At 42.3% G+C, this 21,504-nt stretch overlaps 1 protein-coding gene across 1 annotated transcript in view; it reads left to right on the forward strand.

The window, feature by feature from the left end:
• LOC115083250 (histone deacetylase 4-like) overlaps positions 1-21,504 on the forward strand; it is a 395,601-nt gene that overhangs the window by 288,501 nt on the left and 85,596 nt on the right. The window contains exon 5 of the mRNA XM_029587058.1: positions 13,849-13,933. Within this exon, the coding sequence (XP_029442918.1) occupies positions 13,849-13,933 (85 nt within the window). The remainder of the gene's footprint in view (positions 1-13,848; positions 13,934-21,504) is intronic.

Here is a 21,504-nt window from a genome sequence, read left to right on the forward strand (position 1 = left end):
TTCAAAATAACTCTCAGATTATGATTTATGATTTTAATGATATGACCATGGAAGCTTAAAGATGGAAGCTCATCAGATGTTGAGACCCTACTCAACATGATAAGGTCTGTTTTAGCAGCATTCATCAATAATTTATTCTGGAAAAGCCATCGCTGAATAACACCCAAATGTGTTTCTAATGATTTCAAGGCTTCAGCAATCGATGGAGTTATGGGTATAAAGAAATGAGTATTGTGTGCATATCTGCTAAAACTCAGACCCAGCCCTGCCAGCATTTCACAAAATGTTAACAAATATATCTTAAATAAAGTCACTGACTGGGCTGAACCCCGAGGAACTCTGGGCTTAACAGGCTACCATGCCGATGCGATACTGCCAGTCTGGACCTGCTGACACCGACCAGCCAAAGCAAGATGAAAGCCAAAGCAACACGGTTCCCCCTAATCCCTGTCTCTTCCAGACGCATTGATATGCAGGCAAATCATGTCCCGGCCCCCAACTCCACCTCCACCTCATGCCCCGGAATGCAGAAAAAAAATAGTGCAAAAGCGCTTTTACTAGTATGTTTTTGTGCTTCCACCCCCCCGGTAATTTTTAAAAGACCATTGAAAATGACCCCCCTGGTTCTCAGTCTCAAAATGTTGTTAATTACAAGCGGTCCTTGTAATAGAGCCTGCGTGAGCTCTCTTACATTTTATTGAAGTTGACAATACACATTAAAAATAGTAATGGGCACAGATGAGCGATTCAGTGTCTCTGCTTCTCCTACCTACTTATTATAATCATACTTTGCTCAAAATTCCCTGCTAATTTTTGCTCAGCCCAGCAGCAGCAGTAGTAAATATCTTGATTCTCCCCTATCTTATTATATTTTGGATAAAACATGGTCTGTGCAGTTGAATGTCTTTCCATTCAAGTCTGCACTACAGACATTATTTATTACTGCTTTTTTTCTGGAAGGAGGCCTGATTTACTTACTGAGGCTTTTCTCTCATTCTGTTTCTATTGGGGGGGGGGGGAGGTTTTAGTAAATCAGACCGAGAATGGGAGAAAAGATTAAGTAAATCAGGTCTTAAGTTCCACGGCCAGCTAAACGCCAAAGACTAGCCAAGGAAAAATGAAAAAAAAAACGGCTCCTTTAAGTACCATGTATTATGATTTAAAGATGCATTCCTTCATCAAGGCACTTCTTTATAAGTGATTAATAGGGCAATTATAACTTATTATCTAGCACTTGAGTTTCACAAATAATGGGAAACAGTGGAGCCACATTTTAGAGCATTGGCAGAGATCAGCATTGCTTTCTAAGCCCGGCATGTGCAATCGGACTCAAATTAGGCAGGTCAGGAAAGGCCCTTGTTAGGTACTCTGCAGTTTGTCAGATGTATTTATTCATGTGCTGAAGATTAGAATTCATAAACACTTTGCAGTTTTTCAAACATAATTTTTTTTCCCTCTGTTGTTTTTGGCCAGTGCATGTCAATAGGGCAATAGGCTGCTTCGCATGTCCTATTATCAGCAGAATAACAAGTATAACAAAACAGCGACTGTGGAGTGAGCAGGGAAATCCAGGTTTCATGGGGAGCCAGTCAGACGCAGACTGGCTGACTAAAAGAGCATTCTCCCCTTTCAACAGCTTTGCCTTTGAGCTCTGCTAAGAAAAAAAAAAAAAAACATCAACTCCTTTAAAAAGACCAATGCGTAGAAAACACCCCCAAAATATGCTGCATGAAAAATATCTATTCAGCAAAACCTCTTTTACTTTCCTCTTCCTAAAGATGAAGGAAGCCAGTTTGAAAACATTGTGCTGCTGGCTAGCTATTTTTGCATTATTAATTTGAGCATGGCAGAGGAAATTCCTGCATGTAACTGTTGTTTTTGAAGACAAACCAAAAAACCCATTTAGAAGATCTCTTTTCCTTGGAAAAGCTCTCGACATTTGAATTAGTTAGCGGCCCAATTGCTGTGTGTGTGCTGAATGTTCTTGAAAGCCCTCAGAGAAGTGTTATAAACATTCATTTGGAGTGCCTCAATGCGAACGTGTTAGAGGGAATCCAAAGAACATTACCATTTTTTTTCCTTTCTGTATTAATCAAGCGTGGGTAGGATAAACTCTCCGTGGCAGATCAATGTGTTTTCAGAGAGAGCATGTAAAAAAAAAAAAAAAGAAAGAAAGAAAAGCACCCACTTTTAATTCATTAACATCTGTGCTTTTGTGCAGCCCACAGAAAAGTGATTCTATGTTTTATTCCGCACATGCAAAACCAATTAGAAGCATCCTGGGGTGCTTCCTAGGGGGGGAAATCTTGTCAGAGAGGTGAGAAAAGATTAAGCAGTTGGATTCCATCTGAATCCAAAAGGAAAACATCTAAATCCATCCTACAGGTAAAGAAGGCAAAGCTTGAACCAGGAGAACTGGTTGTATAACGCAGTAGAAAAGCAATCTTTTCTAGCTGGATTTAGAGAGCGCCCACTTTGTAGGCACCTGAAAAAACAAAAAGACATACCCAATTCAAGAGAAAAAAAAAAAAAAGACTAAACTGGAAGCTTTTTGAGATGCAGCGTTTCTGGTATAGAAATTTCTGTCCTCCGGTTGTACAGAATTCATACATTAAGACCTCATAATAGGATCTATAGCATATAACTCCTTCATAGCCTTTTACATAATCATAAGTCAGTCATGTTTTTTAGAATTTTTATTTTTATTAATTCTAAAAAACATGACTACTTGACCTATGATTATGTGAAAGGCTATGAAGTCACTTATAAGCTGGTAGAGCCTATAATTGTCCAAGAGATAGTATCCACAGACTGTACACCAATGCAGGCAGTTAAAAAAATTACTGTGTGAAAACGGGCTAGATGCATTTTTCTAGAGATAGAAAGGGACTCATGCTCTAAAGTTTGCATGCACGCTAAAGAAGGTTTACTGCACATGCTAAATAAGTAAATAGAGTACCTTGACTAAGGAGCCAATTTTTAAAGGGTTTATTTATTTTACATTAAACTCATGCCTTTTTATTGATAGCTGAAGATGAGGAGAAACATGCAGGTACAGTAAGTAGTACTCTGTCCCCAGAGGGATTTCAATCTAAGGGGTATTTTTTTTTAAGGGCTGAACCCTCTCAAAAACCCACCGCATAGCTAAAATTGTTGTCTTTGGTTTATTCAAGACCTATCTACTATCGTGCAGCCACCCAGAAATTATACATAAGCAGAAATTCAATCAGTCAGTTGTGCCATCCAGATCATTCTCCACTGGAACCAAGATCTGAATGCCATCGGCATAAATATACCGATGACAACATCCAGCTCTCTAAAAAGCTTTGTTAAAAATTGCATAAAGATATTAAACAATAGCGGTAATAGGGAAGAATCCCAAGGTACTCCTTTTTCAACTAGGAACATTCTTCTCTTATTTGAATCATCTGAAATCCAATCCACCCTACCTATTCCATACAATCCTACCTGTTGACTTCTATTAGTAAGAATATCATGATCCATCAAATCATGTGAGAACTAGTGTGGTATGCTTTCCTCCACATGCTATTTATCGTGATTTTTGAAGCCTAAAATCTAATACCTGCTTGGAGAAGTTGTTAAATGTTAACATGTCTGTAGGCTTTGGTTATTAAGACTGTGGAGGGGCTTTGGCATTAGGGTCTAGTCCAAACACAGAGCCCTGTCACCCATACCCCTGCCACAAAGATTCAGGTGCTTCTACATTGCATTCACCCCTTAAACCCCACCCTAAAACCCCTCCAGTCCAGAGTGCAAGGGGTATCCTATCCCCCTGACCCCCTGATTTCCACTACCTGGCACAAAGGACAAGGAGCCTCTATGCCCTGCTTGATCAACTCCCCACCCTAACTCAAGGTGTAGGAGCCTCTATATCTCAATGTCCCCACACACACACACCCAACCCTGACCCCCACCTGAAGAGCAAGGGGCTGCCATGCCCCAATCCCCCTCCCTCCCCTGTCAGATGCTTGTATGTCTACCCCTTCAAACAATTGCAAAGGGCAATGGAGTCAAGAGTGAGACTGATGCTCTCCTATCTTACTGCCACTAACTTCCAAAACAGTGAAGGCTAACCTCTTACTTTTGCACACATCTGCAGTGCAAAGGAGTATGAAAAGTCAGTCAGATTGCCAGAGTCAGCCAGCGTTCTGCTCTCTTATGTTACCATCTAGGGTTGATGGGCAATGGGATTGTGGGGGCCAGAGTATTTGGGCATAGATGCCCTTTTAATATGGGTAGGAGCAAGGTAGTGGGATATTATGACACAGAAGCTTCTTGTGTTTTGAGTTGGGGGCGGAGGGGAACAGAGCATAGAGGTCCCTCACATTTTTGTGGTGGTGGTGGTGGTGGGGTTTGATAAGGGTGCACATGCCCCTTGTGCTTTGTGTCGAAGGGGTGGAGTGGAGAGAATAATTGGGGTATGGAGGATCCTTGCACTTTGTTTCATGAGAGGGGTAACGGGTAAGGATGATTAGGGTATAGAGACATCTTTTACTATATGTTGGGGTTTGGGGAGGATATCATGGCATGGAGGCTACTTGTACTTTTTGTCTGGGGCGTGAGAGGTCATCAGGGCACAGATGCCCCCAATTAGGAGGTGGATGGTGGGGTGGACATGAGGGCATAGAGGACCATTGCAATCTGAGTCAAGGTGGAATTAGGGAAGGGCATCAACAGGACAAAAAGACCCCTTATGATCTGTGTCAGGGGAGGCAATGTAGGTGGAGGAGGGGGAATGCTGAGCTGTCATTTGGAAGAGGAAGTGATGGGCAATGAAATCCACCTACTAACAAGCCCTTTCACTTTGGGCCATTTGGCATGGGGGATTTCAAGATTCACAGAGGCACAGAGGCCCCTTGTGCTTTGTTTTGGGAGAGGGGGGTGATCAGGGTATGATTGCCCCTTGTACTGTTCATAGGGAATGGAGTGAGACTTCAAGGAATGGAGACCCCTCACACTCTGTGTTGCAGTATGGAGAAATATTGAAGCATGAAAGCTTCCTGTGCATTGTCTCAGGTGACTTGCCCAGGACACAGAGATCCCATGCATTTTGTGTCAAGAAATGGGGTGGCATGAAGAGGTGATCAGGACACAGAACTTTATTGTACTTTGAGTTGGGGCAATGAGTGGGAATGACCAGGGCACCGAAGACTCTTGCACTTTGTGGGTGATCAGGGTAAGGAGACCACTTGTACTTTGAGACAGGGGTGAGGAGTGAAGAAAACATCAGGGCTCAGAGGCCACATGCATTTTGAGTCAGTGAGTGGGGCATGGAGGCCTTTTGCACTTTGTGGCATGCACTTGCTATAGTGGCAGCACTTTAGTGGATATGCAAAAGTATTTAGTGTGTTGTCCTTTAAGAGATGTTTCAGGGTGCACATTACATTTCTGCTTTGTGCATGCTAAAACGTTTTTTTATCATGTGTTTTAGTGCTGACCCAAAATGGAAAAAAAAACCCCTTTACTACATCTGGCCCATAGTGTGTAACCATATGTCCCTTGCATATATAGCCCTAACAACTTTAAATAGGGTTTGTAGTAGGGAAGGTTGAGTTGGCAATGTCCAAACTTGAATTTTGGTTTAGGTGGGTGCATTTCATTTTTAGCTAACTCAGATTTGCCAGGCTTGATATGGTCTGGCTCATATTTATTTGCAATACAAGGCTGACACACAGTTCAACAGTTATGATGTAGAGGGAGACAGAAAGATTTTTATTGAATCAGAGTCAATTTGTATCTCAGGTGCTCCTATGCACAGGATCTTCAGTGCTTTCCTCCACTGTAAGAACAACGACGGAGGAAGTGGCAGGGGGGGGGGGGGGTGGGGTGATCAGCAGCCAGAATATTACATGCCTCCTCCACTCTGACACAAGAACAATGGAAGAGGGTCTGGTGGTCCCAAAATCACCTCCACTCTCATCCTCGTCTAGGGCCCCTTCCATCCCCTGGCCACTTCCTACCCTTTGTGAGGAAGGCCAAATGAAGGTTGGAGCAGAAAGGAGAGTGACTCTGTCCTTCTCCGTTGAAGCCAATTTACAATTTATCACCATCTGATTTATCCCCAACCCTACCTCACTTCCTCCCTGTCTCATGCTCTCCTTCTGCTCCATGTCTCTTCTTTTTCTCTTTCTCTTCCTACCTCACATCCCCTTTCTCTCTCCCTGCCCCGCATTCGCCTCTCTCCCTATGCCCAGCATCCCCCATTTCCCATTTTCTCCAAACCAATGTCCCCCTCTCTCTGACTCTGTCTTAGTTCCTTTCTCTCTTGCCCCTTCCCAGTATCCTCCCACTCTACCTCCCCTTGCCCAGAATCTACTATCTCTCTGCCTTGATCTCTCTCTCCCATGCCACCTAGCATCCACCCCCCCACTCCTGCCCTGCCTAGTAGACTGAAAATCCCCTGACACCCTGATATCTTTGTATACGATCCCGCTTCTTAACAGTGGTGACTGACAATGGGGTCAAGTTTCATAGCCTTAACCACGTTGATTAATTCAGAAAGGCGATATATTAAGAGAACAAAATAAAATAAAATAAATTGCATAGTTTCAAATTTCATGGGTTCTTTTTCAGGGAGTTTTTGCACCAGTTTTCAAAGTAAATGTTTGTGCATAACTTTACTTTGAAAATCGTCCAAGCACAAAGTACCTATTGAGATCTACACTTGTTTTTTTACTGCAGATTATATTTTCCAGTCAAATCCACGTGTGTAATTTTGAAAATCCAAAACTCCTGAAACCTCACCCCTCTCCGGGAACATTTCCGCTAATGTACAGGCAAAAGTGCCTGGGTTGAGGAGATATGCACTTAATTTCACTCATATACAGGGTGGCCAAATTTCAGACAGGCAACTTATGCAGGTAAAATGCTTTATTACTTGCGGAAATCCCTTAGAAAATTGCCCTCACAGCGGCAGGAAAATCACTGCTCCTTCTAGCAGAGGAACAGCTGGAGCAGTTCCTCTGCTCCAGCACAATACACAGCTCTCCTCTTGAGCCCCACATCCTTACTTCAGCAGTTCCAGGCAGGCTGGCAATATCTTAAGCACATGGACTCATAATCCTGTGCTGCTGCTTCCCTCTCAGTACTGCTTTCCTGTTGAAGGTGGGAGGAGTAACAAACAGCCACCCAGAACGGCACAAACACACTGGCAGCTGAGCTGCAGGAGCCTGTCTCTCAGCTTTATTTTGGGATGTTTGGCCACTGAAGCTGAGAAAGGCATAGGAGGAAGAGAAAGGAAGCTCTGACCTACACGCCTCTCAAGGCAGGGAGCTCCTACACACGAGCCTATATGGCCTGCTGGAAAATTCGGCCCTGCTTGAATGAAGCCACTCTTCCAACCAATCTCTGACTTTTATATCAGCTTTAAATCATGTGTCTGGCTCAAACTTTTCAAATCGGTATATACAGTATTTCCCACAAAATAGAGAGGAAATGCTTGCTAAACAAAAGATGTTAATGACCATTCAATGCAGAACATAAACAGCAGCAAATAAGCTTGAAATGACCCCTAATTTAAAATCCACATCAGAGTGAGTTACATTTAAATTATAATCAGCTCAAAGTTTTCTGTATCATGCACCTTGAATATTATCGGCCAAATTTTAAATGCCCGGCACGCAAAAAAATCAGTACTTATGCACGTGGCCGGGCCCTGCACACATTTTCAAAAGGGCCTGGCCACCGCGTAAGTGCCAATATGCGCCCAATTGCCTGGCCCTGAAAAACGGGCGGGCCAGGGGGTGTGGTCTGGGCAGGGAGGGGTGGGACGGGGACAGGCCGGGACAGCGGTCATTAGCCACTGTCCTGGGGAAGCGTGCGCCATAAATTACTTTTGCTCCTGAGGAGAAGTAAGTAATAAAATAAAAAAATTGAGGAAAGGTAGGTTAGGTTTAGGGGGTGGGAAGGAGAGGGGAAAGGGAAGGAAGGTTAGGCAGGGGGTTAGGGAAGTTCCCTCCCAGTCCGCTCCTTAATTGGAGCGGACTGGGAGGGCCCTAGGGAAGGGCCAATTGCGTCGCTGCACTTAATTTGCAAACTTTCACCCCCCTTGCACGTGCTGCCCGCACATGTGCACACGGATTATAAAATTGATGCACCTGTGCGCATGGCCAATGGATTTCTAACATGTGCACGCCAGTGCATGCATGATATAAAATCAGTGTGTCCATGTGCGCGCTCCAGGAACCGCGCACACATGGACTCATGCATGCATCTTTTAAAATTGACCCAATTGTGTACTTTCTGGCAGGGCCGACGCAAGGGTATTAGGCACCCTAGGCAAACCTTACAGTCTGGCACCCCCCTCCCCATACACAATTTTAAATTATGCATTTATAACATATTTTACATGAAAAATGACATTCTGAGGTAAAATTAATATACAGGTTGTGATAATTTCATGCACTGTTGTGATGCCAACAAGAAAACTTCACATCTTGGAATTCATATGGCATCATACCTATTATGATATATTTCGGCATGGTTATCCCGTATCAACACAATACTATCTGCCAACACTCAAAGAATAACAACCCTACCTATGAAAAAGAATACTAAAAATATTACACCAGAATCTAAAATATCAATACACCTCCTATCAGGAAAACAGAACAGGCTAAGCTACTACAGATCCCTACAAAGAAACCACATGCTAAAAGAATGCTTCATCTCAGTCTTTGCATGCAGAACACCAAATACAGAATAAAGCCACATAATGTATAAATAGAAATGTGCAGACAAAAACTGAACTGTAAAACGCATCATGCCAGACTTTATACAGTGTAACAATGAAAAAACAGAAATTTCACCATTCCTTGTGAAACAAATCAATAAAATAAAGATATATAAATCATTAATCATAATTATAAAATCATACAAATAAAATAATTTCAAAACAGCTGATGAATAGAATATCCAATAATTAAAGACATGCAAATTTTGAAAGCTTTACCAAACACCAATAAAATATTTCAAACAGCAGACACATCACATCACAATAATTAAAATGATAGTCAATCAAGAAAAATGAACTTAAAAAGCCACCTTTACTTAATGGGACACAGTCATCATGGATTTACCCAAAGGAAGTCTTGCCTAACAAATCTGCTTCATTTTTTTGAAGGGGTTAATAAACATGTGGATAAAGGTGAACCGGTAGATGTAGTGTATTTGGATTTTCAGAAGGCGTTTGACAAAGTCCCTCATGAGAGGCTTCTACGAAAACTAAAAAGTCATGGGATAGGAGGCAATGTCCTTTCGTGGATTACAAATTGGTTAAAAGACAGGAAACAGAGAGTAGGATTAAATGGTCAATATTCTCAGTGGAAAAGGGTAAACAGTGGAGTACCTCAGGGATCTGTATTGGGACCGGTGCTTTTCAATATATATATATAAATGATCTGGAAAGGAATATGACGAGTGAGGTTATCAAATTTGCAGTCTGCCTGTGATTTAACTACTCTGAATAATTTTGAATAATTATTTTTTGAATAATTTTGAATAATTATTCAGAGTAGTTAAATCACAGGCAGACTGTGATACATTACAGGAGGACCTTGCAAGACTGGAAGATTGGGCATCCAAATGGCAGATGAAATTTAATGTGGACAAGTGCAAGTTGTTGCACATAGGGAAAAATAACCCTTGCTGTAGTTACATGATGTTAGTTTCCATGTTAGGAGCTACCACCCAGGAAAAAGATCTAGGCATCATAGTGGATAATACTTTAAAATCGTCGGCTCAGTGTGCTGCAGCAGTCAAAAAAGCAAATAGAATGTTAGGAATTATTAGGAAGGGAATGGTTAATAGAACGGAAAATGTCATAATGCCTCTGTATCGCTCCATGGTGAGACCGCACCTTGACTACTGTGTACAATTCTGGTCGCCGCATCTCAAAAAAGATATAGTTGCGATGGAGAAGGTACAGAGAAGGGCAACCAAAATGATAAAGGGGATGGAACAGCTCCCCTATGAGGAAAGGCTGAAGAGGTTAGGGCTGTTCAGCTTGGAGAAGAGACGGCTGAGGGGGGATATGATAGAGGTCTTTAAGATCATGAGAGGTCTTGAACGAGTAGATGTGACTCGGTTATTTACACTTTCGAATAATAGAAGGACTAGGGGCATTCCATGAAGTTAGCAAGTAGCACATTTAAGACTAATCAGAGAAAATTATTTTTCACTCAACGCACAATAAAGCTCTGGAATTTGTTGCCAGAGAAGGTAGTTAGTGCAGTTAGTGTAGCTGGGTTCAAAAAAGGTTTGGATAAGTTCTTGGAGGAGAAGTCCATTAATGGCTATTAATCAATTATACTTAGGGAATAGCCACTGCTATTAATTGCATCAGTAGCATGGGTTCTTCTTAGTGTTTGGGTAATTGCCAGGTTCTTGTGGCCTGGTTTTTGGCCTCTGTTGGAAACAGGATGCTGGGCTTGATGAACCCTTGGTCTGTCCCAGCATGGCAATTTCTTATGTTCTTATGTTCTCTCCAGCAGTTCTCCTACTCCTTTCCCTTGAAGACCATACCAGAAGCAGCAGTAGCTGCTGAAGCTGTCCTCACAGACCTCTTCCTTAGGGACCACAACCAGTCTCTTCTCTCTCTCACACACACACCAGTCACACCCTCAGGACGAGTTTCTGTCTCTCACACACCAATCTCTCCCCAACCAGTCTCTCTCTCTCTCACACACACAAACACACACACACCAGTCATCTCCCTGATCAGCCTTTCTCACACATACGCACATCACCTCTCTGACCAGTCTCTCTCAATCACACATGCTATCGCTCTCTCTTACTTACACACAGGCTTTCAATCACACACATGTTCTATCTCACTTACAAACAGGCTCAATCACACACATGCCCTCTCTCACAGCCATAAGCCAGCCAAAAACATGCTCCATCTCTCTCGCGCACACACATTGACGCACAGAAACACCCTCCCTGACTCACATATACACCACACACATACAGATGCACCCTCCCTGTCTCATATACATATTACACTCTCACAGAAGCACCTTGCTTTCAGACTTGCAGCATTTTTCACTTTTACTAAAAGTGAAAGTGATGCTCCCAACCGTTAAATAAGAAAACCACATTCCATCAAAAGGCGAAATGACACCCTTCCTTCAGGTTCTGTCCTCCCAAGGGACAGCCACCCACACAGTACAGCTTCTCTTGTTTTACGCTTCCAGGCAATAAAGCAAGTGTCTTTCTTCAAACTATCAGTCGTATGATTATTCATGTGGGAGATATGGAACAGAAAGACATCCTTGGTCGGCTTCCCTTTTAAATGGGAAGATTCACGTCTTAGTCATTTAAATATATACATTTTCTAAGGCTTAAAAAAAAAAAAAGCAAAACCATTTCAGATTCTATTCTAGTCTTCATGCTAAAATTATGCTTAAAAAAAAACAAAAAAAAAAAACCAAACCCCACCTGGCATCAGTATCTTAAATTTGTGATTTTGCTGAGATGAACATTTTAAATACTTTAATATTTTTTTTGCTTTAGTATTTGTCTCTACCCACTTTAAGTTAAATTTTATTTTCCAGAAGAGGGATGCTTAAAATTTAGTAATTTTATCTTTCATCCAACTTTTCAAAAGTTCAGGTATATGTATTATCATATTTCATTTTTTTTAAACTGGCAGATTCCTTGCTCACATACACACACTCTCACAGAAAGAAGATCAGCGCCGAGACTTAGGGGGCACCACAGCAGGCAGCCAGCGCCCGACTTGCCCTGCCTCCCCCTGAGTGTCACCCTCCCGACACCCCCCTAGTGGTCCAGCGGAGGTCCTGGGAGCGATCTGCTGCTCCCGGGGCCTCGGCTGCCACTAAGCAAAATGGTGCCGTTGGCTTTCAGCCCCTACCATGTGACAGGGGCTACCGGTGCCATTGGTTGACCCCTGTCACATGATAGGGGTTGAAGGTAACCGGCGCCATTTTGCTTAGTGGCAGCCGAGGCTGCCGCTCCCGGGACCTCCGCTGGGCCACTAGGGGGGTGTCGGCAGGGTGGCACTGGCGGGGAGGCAGGGCGAGTCGGGAGCTGGCTGCCTGCCGCGGCGCCCCCTAAATCTCAGCACTTGGTCTCCATCTAGGCGAGTCGAAGGCTGGCAGAATTTTGAAAGGGCACTTTTTGCCCTTTCAAAATTCTGCTGACTGCCACGGCGCCCCCTACGTCTCGGTGCCCTAGGCACAGGCCTAGCTCGCCTAGTGGTTCCGCCGGCCCTGCTTTCTGGTTGCCTGAAATAAAAATGATAATAGTGGAACTAGAAACGCTGCAGAGAAGAGCAAAAAAGTGATTGCAGGAATGGAACAGTCCTCTTATGAAAAAAGGTTAAACAAACTAGATCAGCATGGAAACGAGATGATTGCGAGGGGATATGACAGAGGTTTATGAATTCATGAGTGGCGTGGATCAGGTATAAGGGAGATAGTTATATTTACCCTTTCAAAATTTTGTAAGAAAAGGAGAGACTTCATGAAACTAACAGGTAGCAGATGAAAACAAATCATAGAAAATATTTTTTTTTTAATCAATGCACAACCATGCTGTGGGATTTGTTGCGAGGGGAAGTGGCCGAGGCTGGGTTTAAAAGGGGTTTATGCAAGTCCCAGGAGGTAAAGCCCATAAACTATTATTAGCCAGGTAGACATGAGAAATCCACTGCTTGCTTATCCCTGGGAGTGAGCAACAAGGAATGGATGTACTACCGGTATTTGGAATCTGTTAGATACTTGTGACCCAGATTAGTCACTGTCGGAGACGGGATGCTGGGCTCCATGAACTCCGAATGGCATATTTTATGTTCTTATGAATCGGTTGTGGCTTTGCTAACAGGAGTTGACGTGCAGCCCCCCTTTTTCCCCCAGCCCATAGAGGGTTTGGGTTCTGATATGAACTGGCTTGCCCGTCCCTAGATTATAATTTGATCAGAATGTTTAACCGATGGCATTGATGATGTCATCTGTCCGTTCAAGCAATTAAGAAGAAAAGTTGAGAGAGGTGCATCGGAGTAAGATTCTTCTAGAATGGAAACATTGGAAGAATGTTCTATTTCGGGACTCAGTAAGGAGTGTCCCTCCTGTACAGCAGGAACTGTCAACAAGTTAACAGGTTAAGCTTTGCCTTTTTACTGGTTAGCAGTCAGAATTGTGTGTGCTGCCCAAATGCGTGAGCACCTAGACATGGAGCAAACCTGAGAATAAATGGAGTTCTTCAAAGTGCTATGGAATCCCTCAACAAATATCACAATTGTTACTAGTGGACATTGCATGGAATATGCTGCTCACGCTGTAGCTAAGAACACGGTGTGAATGGAAGCAGCTGCATGTTTTATGGTTTTCCGCTGCAAAATGTTTTGTTCTAAGCGGCAAGAGCTAGTTCAATACTGTAGTCACATCCTGTCAAAATAAGGAAGGCTATAAGGCACATTGCTGTTTTAATACAGATCCAGCAGCAGCTTGGTTCGTAGTGGCCAGCTGCACATTCACAAGCAAAGGGGAATTTGATTTTGTTTCCCAGGATCATACAAAAATCACACAAATAACCCCTCGGTTTTCCGTAACTGTCATGCAAACACCTGCTTCGGTGGATCATCTTTTCATTAGTGCTGCAGCCCCTCAAAAGCCTCTAGGACTTCAATTTTATCGCACAGAATTGCAAAATTAAAATTAGACTCCTAGCACCGAGAGCAGCGGTATAGCAAGTCAGTAGTTCTAGTGCAAAGGGACTTTTTTTTTTCCTTTCAGTTAGCTTTGCTTCCATGTGGCTTATTGTAAGTTCCTGATACTTTGTTTATACTCTGTTTTATTCTTCCAGCTGGAGCCGCTCCCGGAAGACTGCTTGCATCTAACACCAAATCTGAATGGAGTGTCTTCGCTGAAAAAGGTTACAGATATTCAGAGTATGTATTCATTGTTTATAGATAGATAGATATACCGTATATACACACACAAAATAATTGTTTTTGCTGGGGCCCTGTTCTTAAAAAAAATGTTCTGACACATTTACAAAGTGCAGGAAAACCCCAAGAATTGCTTGTTTTTTTGTAAGGCTAGCAGTCATGTAAGTTGAAGATTGTTCAGGTTTGTAAAGGTTATCATCAAACTAGAAACAGATTTGCTAGCAGATAGTGTAGAGGTACTTGCAATAATGACGTGTGGATAGGGACGAAACAGAATTAAGCAAGGGAGATTTTAGCCTGGCTCAATTCCACAAAAATTCAGCGGATTTCCTATGATCTCTACAACAAAAATAACAATACAAAATTCATTTGAATTTCTTTCTATGGATCTGGCGCAATCACTGGAAACCTAATCTATGCAATCTATGTTAGTAGATTCTGCATGGCTCCATAGTAGCCTTTGATAGGCACTGCCCTGATTTTTTGCTTATGGGGTTATTTTTAAAGGTTTGCCAATTGATTTGACAAACTCGTGGATTCTGTGTGTAACCCCCATCTTGGTCCTGTCCTAAGAAGGAGGGGGAAAACAGTCAATATTGAGGCTAAATCATCTCTGTCCCAAATGCAGGTCCTCCACTGGGTGAAAGAATAAAACCTCCAAGGTCCTGGGCATCAGAGACATAGCTAACCTATGGCTAATATTGCTTTGGCCTTAGGTGCCACTTCCAGAAAGGCATCATGACAGTGCTGATTGTGCAGCCCTCAGGGGGAAAAAACAACAAGAAGGGAGGGGCTGGATTAGGGAGCAGAATAGCTCTTCTTTGGTCTGTTCTGCTCTGTCCACTTCAAATTTTCCCTCTCCCAGAACTGAATTTAGGATTACGGTGCAGAGGGCCAAAGAAAGAGAAATCAGATCATGGGAAAGGGGTTGTCCACCTTGGAAATCTGTAAACAGCAGAGAGACGATGGGTCTCAGTTTTCGAGTCCATTCAAAATTTGTTACCCTAGGCATATGTCTTTGTTGCGCTTTCCTAAATTCAGCTCTGTCATCTCCATTCCTGTTCTCTGCAAGATAGGAGGGGAGGGACTAGATTAAGGAACAGAGTGGCTCTTTTTTTTTTTTTTTCTACTCTGTCTGCTCCTCTGCCTCAACCAGTCCCTTCTCTTCCCAACCCTGCAGGCTGCCTCTTAGAGGAAGGCCTGGAGCAGGAAGCACAGGGCTGTTCTCTGCTGAAATTTCTTGCACAAGCCCTGTGTGCCTATTGCTATGAAGTGCTGGAGTTGGTCCTAGGTCCAGGGAAAGAGGAGATTCCAGGGGTCATCCCTGGAGGGTGGAAGATAGAGATGATGTATGTGAGAGAGCATGTATATATTTATTTATTTATTTATTTATATAATTTATATACCGGAGGTTCCTGTATAATATACATATCACCCCGGTTTACAAGGAACAGTAACTATCGCTACATTTAGCGGTTTACATAGAACAGAATTAGGAAAAACGTTTTTACAGTTGAACAAATGAAGTAAGCAAGTTTTTCCATTGAACAAACGAAGTGAACAAGTTTTAACACATATTCATGTGTAGTGGGGGTTGCAAGTGGAAGAGAGAAAGCTGATGCACACATCCTCTTCCCCGATTCACGCTGAATCTCAGGGTGACCACAACTCTAAAATCCTAGTACAGTACTATCTGTAGATAGATAAGGGTAGAGAAAGTGGTCAGAGGAAAGGCTTGTTGTTTCAGACTATATAAACACCGTGCACTGGAAATGTATCAAGGCCTGGAAGAATCAACAGAAGTGGGTTAAATTAAGATTCCATTCATAAAAAGAAAAGAAAAAATAGAGAATGGGTTAGAAAACTAACCAGAAGGAGAAACATATAGCTGATAAGACATGTTGAACTTGTGGCAAACAAAGAAATCCAGTTAGAGACTAAGCAGTGAAAAGTGTTTAGAAAGCAGGTAAGTGTGTCAGATGTGTGGGGAGAGCAGCCTGTTGTACAAAGGGCTTTAGCTAACAGGAACCCCAGGCCTTATAGTAAGATGTGTCCTTGGTATAGTATTGTTATGGAATGGCATGGCAGATTTGCTATAAAGGTTCTCGGTGTTTTTGGCATGGTTTTATGGTATATTGCAATGTGCCTGGAGAGAGAGTTTGCTTTGCTGTTAATGAGATCTAATACCTAATTAGTTTAATATAATAAAAAATCATATTCAGTAAAAGCAATGAAGACATGACATCATTATGACTTAAATAAATGCACACACTCCTTTTTCAAGCTTACCTCAAAACAAGGTAGAGATTACTAATTTATTAATTAGTTGGGTAGAAGTTATGAGTCAGTTCCGGTAGAGGTAAAGTATCACATTCATACAGACCTAAGGGTTACATTTTTAGGACCAGGAACACACTTGTGTCTAGTTATAGGTTATAAATAATAATAGCATTATGTTTAAAACTTTAAAAAAAAACCCTCAAAACATTTAACAGAGTTTTCTGGCTTGGGGGGTTGTGTGTTGAGTAGAGGGTCAGGGCACACTTTTCACTTGGCCATAGCTGTTAAATTGCCTGAATATGACATTGCTTGACGTTTTATATAATCTCGTCTTCTAAATGCAAATAAAGAAGATGGACACTGTGATGATGGTCCGCATAAAACTTTACTGAAGTAGTGGTTCAACATGGATAATATTGGACCTGGTACAAGTCTCGCAGGTTATCTACATTGTGCAATTAAAAGCAGTAAATATTTGAATCTCTTTTCCCTTAATATCTACTTCACGGTCCCTTCTTTCTCTTGGGATAGAACATGAACATGCCTTGGGCAAACTAGGAAGGGTTCCTCCTATTAGGGATGTGCAGGCCCAACAATTTTGTTTCTTTTTTTTTTTGCTTGTTTTTTTTCTTGGAGGTTTTTTAATCTGAAAATCTTTCTGTTTAATATTTATGTCATTTTGGTATCTTCATTGAAACTTAATAAATATTTAAAACACCCCAAAAAGAAAAAAAATTGTAAGGAGCCCCTGAGAGCCCTCGACATCTTGCCCCCTGTCACTGAGATGATGCTGAGTGCCGGGAACCAACCCAGCCCCCACTTATCCCTCCTGTAGGGTCAATTACAAAGTAAAAGGGGCAACAATGATGCCCATTCACTTCAGGTCCCATCCATGTAGTTTTCATAATGGCGCGATCAGCTCTGAGACTGGCCCCATAATGACATTAAATGGTGATAGTCTCAGGGCTGGCGGGTTCCATTTTCTTGAACAGCCATGTTTTCAATAGAAGATCTGAGTTCTAGAAGTACCACCCTAGGTGGAGTCCTCCCCATAGTAAATATTCTGGAGGAGAAGTTAGAGTTTTTTTGTGAGTAAGAGGTAATGAAAGCAGAGGTGATGCAATGTGTGGACTCCTTGAAGCAGTAGATGAAAAAGAAACTGAAACCACAAACAGAAAACAATGCATAAGATCAAAAAAACTCATTGTGCTGGGTGACTCTGTCATCAGAGGCACTAATTTGGGAATTCTTTTAGAGGGAACACTACAATTATAAGCCTCCCAGGATTATCAGCCAGCAGAAATGCTATTCAAATAGTCAAAGTGATCAAAGAAGAAAGCAAAGACTCTAAAGTTGATATTATCATCCATCTGGGAACCAATGACCTTGCTAGAAACAGCATCCAAGAGTAAAGTGAGATTTCCAGTTTCTAGTGAAGCAGATTATCCACATGGCGACAACCATTGCCTTTTCAGAAGTGTTACCTGTTCATGGAAAAGGGAAGGAGAGGCTAAGCCACATTAATAACTTCATTGCATGGCTCAAATCCTGGTGTAAGGAACAAAGTTTTGGATTTATTGGGGGCTGGGGCCACATATGGAACAGTAAAAAGCTCTTTGTCAAAGATGGCTTACATCTGTCTGTGGCAGGAAAAAGGATCCTAAGAGATAAAAATCCTATGTCATAAGGCATTTAAACTAGATGCCGGGGGGTGGCAGAAAGAAGTTAGAATGTCACCCCCCAAATACTAATGCAATGGAAAAGGGTGAAGTGGATAACAAAACTCAACAAAATAAGTCACAAAAGGAGTCCAAGAAAAGCAGGAACCTGAACGAGAAAAGCTGGAAATCTATGAGCACAAATGCTCGTAGTTTGGGCAATAAAATCCCAGATCTGCAAGCCCTAATGGTGGAGGCGGACTTGGACGTTGTTGCTGTCACAGAGACGTGGTTCATGGAATCTCATGTTTGGGATACGGCAATACCGGGCTATAACTTGTTAAGGAAGGACAGAGAGAATAGGAAAGGAGGAGATCGCTCCCGGGACCCCCACTGGACCACCAGGTACTTTAGGAAAGTTTTGGGGAGGGTCGGAAGGGTGGGGGATTCTAAATAATTAGGTTTTTTTTTTCTATGTGCCCTTTCTTCCCCTCTCCCCCCAAAAATGATAAGAAAACCACTCGAAAATTTCATGGGGTTTTCCTATCGCTTTCATGGACCCCCCAGTACTTGACAGATTAGAAAATAACATATGATATCTTTATCCATCAGAAAAACGATGCACATCCCTAATAAAAACTAATATACAGATAGAGGAGAAAAGATCTGTAATTAAGAGAGAAAAGAGCAAAGACTGAGGTGTGTGATTTGCCATATTCCATTGTGCCATTCAACGAAACTAAATCAGTAAAGCATTATTTTGGACACTGCCTATGTGGTCCAAGTATGGTTTGTTTGGTACACAATGCACAACTCACAGCAGAATGAGGGAGCTCCATCACTGCTTACTAGTTACCCCATACTGGGACTGGAGAGGACTCCTTTGGACTCCTAGGACCTACACCTTGGGATGGGAGGAGAAATAAGAGATAGCCAAGGTCCCTGCTTCGAAGAGCTTACAAATAATATCCCCCCTTGACTTGTACATTAAGGAGGGGTTACACATACATGCTAGCCTCAGTTTGTGGCCCACAGGTGAAAGGAAGTTTCTTATATGAAGGAAATACTGATGGCTAGTGTCACGGATGTGGGCCCTTGGGCTGTGGTTTGGTTGATGCAGGCTAGCAGGTGAATTTACTAGGCCCATGCTGACAGCTGGTAGACTCGCTCCTACCAGGACTGGATCAGGGGTTTCACCTATACCAGCCCCGTTCCCCGCAGGTTGAGCCCTTGGATTCTAGGGGATGGCAGGACTTAGATGAGAGTCCTATAAGGAGCAGTCAGATGAAATTGAGTCTTGGGCAAAGGTCAGGGCAGGCAACGAGCAAACAGTATTCAGGTCCAGGCCAAGGTTGTGGCAGGCAGCAGGCAGGCAGGTCAAGGTCCAAGCTGAGGTCAGGGCAGATGGCAGTCCAGAAGAGAAGTCAAAGACCATAGCAAGGATCAGATCAAGGAGTCAGTCAGAAACAGGCAGACAAGACAAAACAAGACATAGGGACCAAGTCACAAGCAAAACAGAAAGGGCAAGGTTCTGCCTCTACTCTGGCTGTCTTTGAGGTTCTTTCCAAATTCCCTTATGGTACTTTGTGATTCTTGGTCTTGCTGTAGCAATCCAATGCTTTGCACATTTGCTGCACTACTCATGGACCTTTGGGCACTTCATGCCACTCATTAAGCCACTATGCCCCTCTTTTGGGGTCTTGGATTTTTTATGCCATTCCTCTTCATGTCATAGCCTGTTGATTCCACTCTTCTTGCTATGCCACTCTGCATTTACCATTTGTAATTTTAATCTCCAGTGATGCTGCCGCTCCAAGTCTCTCTTGGTACCTTTGGGTGACTGTCTCTGCTCCAGCTGCTTTCAAGGTTCTTTTCAAATTCTCTAAAGGTATTTGTTGACAACTGGTTTTGCTGCGACAATCTACTTTACAAGACCATACCAAGTTACCTTTAACAGTTTCATGCCCTCTTGGACTATTTCTTCATACTCCCTTCCCTTAAGGGTCTTACTGACCTTTGGTCTCATCTAGTATTTAGCCTTTAATGGATTATATAACAGCAAAGGAGAAGACTAACTCCAAGCCTGAACCCCCAGAATCTTTCCCAAATGATGCCATAAGAAGGAAACCATCCTGCTGTCATTAAATGTTTTTATGTATGTTACTTGTAATCAACTGAGATTTGCGGCTCAATGGCATATAAATTGTTCAAATAAATAAATAAAAACATCAAACCTCCTTCATTGATTTTCTCTGGCTTCTCTCCTTCCCAGGGATAGTAAGTTCTCTCTCTTCTAGCTTCTAGATGGTTTGATTAGTCTTTTGCCTTATCTAGATGCACTATAGGCCTCCTCCAGAAATTTCTTCTGGCTTCTTCCTGCCCAGGTCTTTGTACCAGTTTCTTAGTGCCCTCTGCTCCTCATTTGAAGCCCTGCATTCTTGGTGTCACTTTGCCCTTCTCATGCTGCATTGGGGTGTTCATTACACTGTTGTTGCTGCTCTTTGCCTATCGTTTGGAGCTTTAGTGTATTCTGGCCATTCTTGTTGCTGCTTTACTCCTCTCTCAGTGCCTTGGAGAGCTCCTGCTACTGTTGGTACTGTTTTGCCCCTTTGCAGTGCTTTGGGCTATTTGTGCCACTTTTGGTGTCACAGACTTGGGGCCTTGGAATGCTCTTCCACTTTCTAACACCTTGCTGGGCAAACTGGTTGGATCATTTTGGTTTTTATCTGCCCATCATGTACTATGTTACCAATGATGGTTTTATCTTTAAGTTTCACAAGAATTGATTACAAAACCCCAATTTTGGAGTCCAAAATAGGCTGCATTGCTTTCCTCATTGACTTTAATGGAAAATGAATTAACAGTAGAACAAATAAACCAAAACAAATTTTCATCTGAAATGAACCAAACAAATATTTATGACCTGTGAAATGAATAAATCAACCAAAATATAATTTTTGCTTCTATTCATCCTGAGTGTAGGATTCATCTTTTGGAATTTCCACCAGCTGGCCCATTGAAAGTATACCACCATACCTTTCAACATCAGGAACTACTGCTAGAGGTGCTCGCCTCCATCTTGGAGACCATTGTGGTCACACATTGCAAAAAAGAGTGAGGATAATACTCCAAATGTTTCCTGAATCCAAAGACAATGGGAGAACTTTTTCATCGTAGTGCGTAGGACCTTGAATAAATACTTAATGAAAGAAAAGTTCAAGATGATTTCCCTAGGCTCCCTAATTCCTTTTCTTCTAAAAAGGGATTGGTTAATGCTTTTGGGATTTAAAGCATTGATTATACATACAGAAACATCCAAGTCATATGAAGTATTTCAGATTTGTACTACTACTACTACTACTTAACATTTCTACAGTGCTACTTGATGTACACAGCACTATACAAACAACACACAAGAAATATTCCCTGCTCAATAGAGATTACAATCTTATCAAGACAAATATACAGGTAAAAAGTCAATGGTTAAAATGAGTTAAGGAGGCTGAAGATGGACCATGAGGCTTAATATTTAAAAGCAGTCTCAAAAAGGTGGTTTTTAGATGGGATTTAAAGAAGATGAGATCATGATTCACCACCTCAGGAAATCAATTCCAAGCACATGGTGTAGCCAGG

The sequence above is a fragment of the Rhinatrema bivittatum genome, chromosome 2, assembly GCF_901001135.1.
Source record: "Rhinatrema bivittatum chromosome 2, aRhiBiv1.1, whole genome shotgun sequence".
Classification (NCBI taxonomy): Eukaryota; Metazoa; Chordata; class Amphibia; order Gymnophiona; family Rhinatrematidae; genus Rhinatrema; species Rhinatrema bivittatum.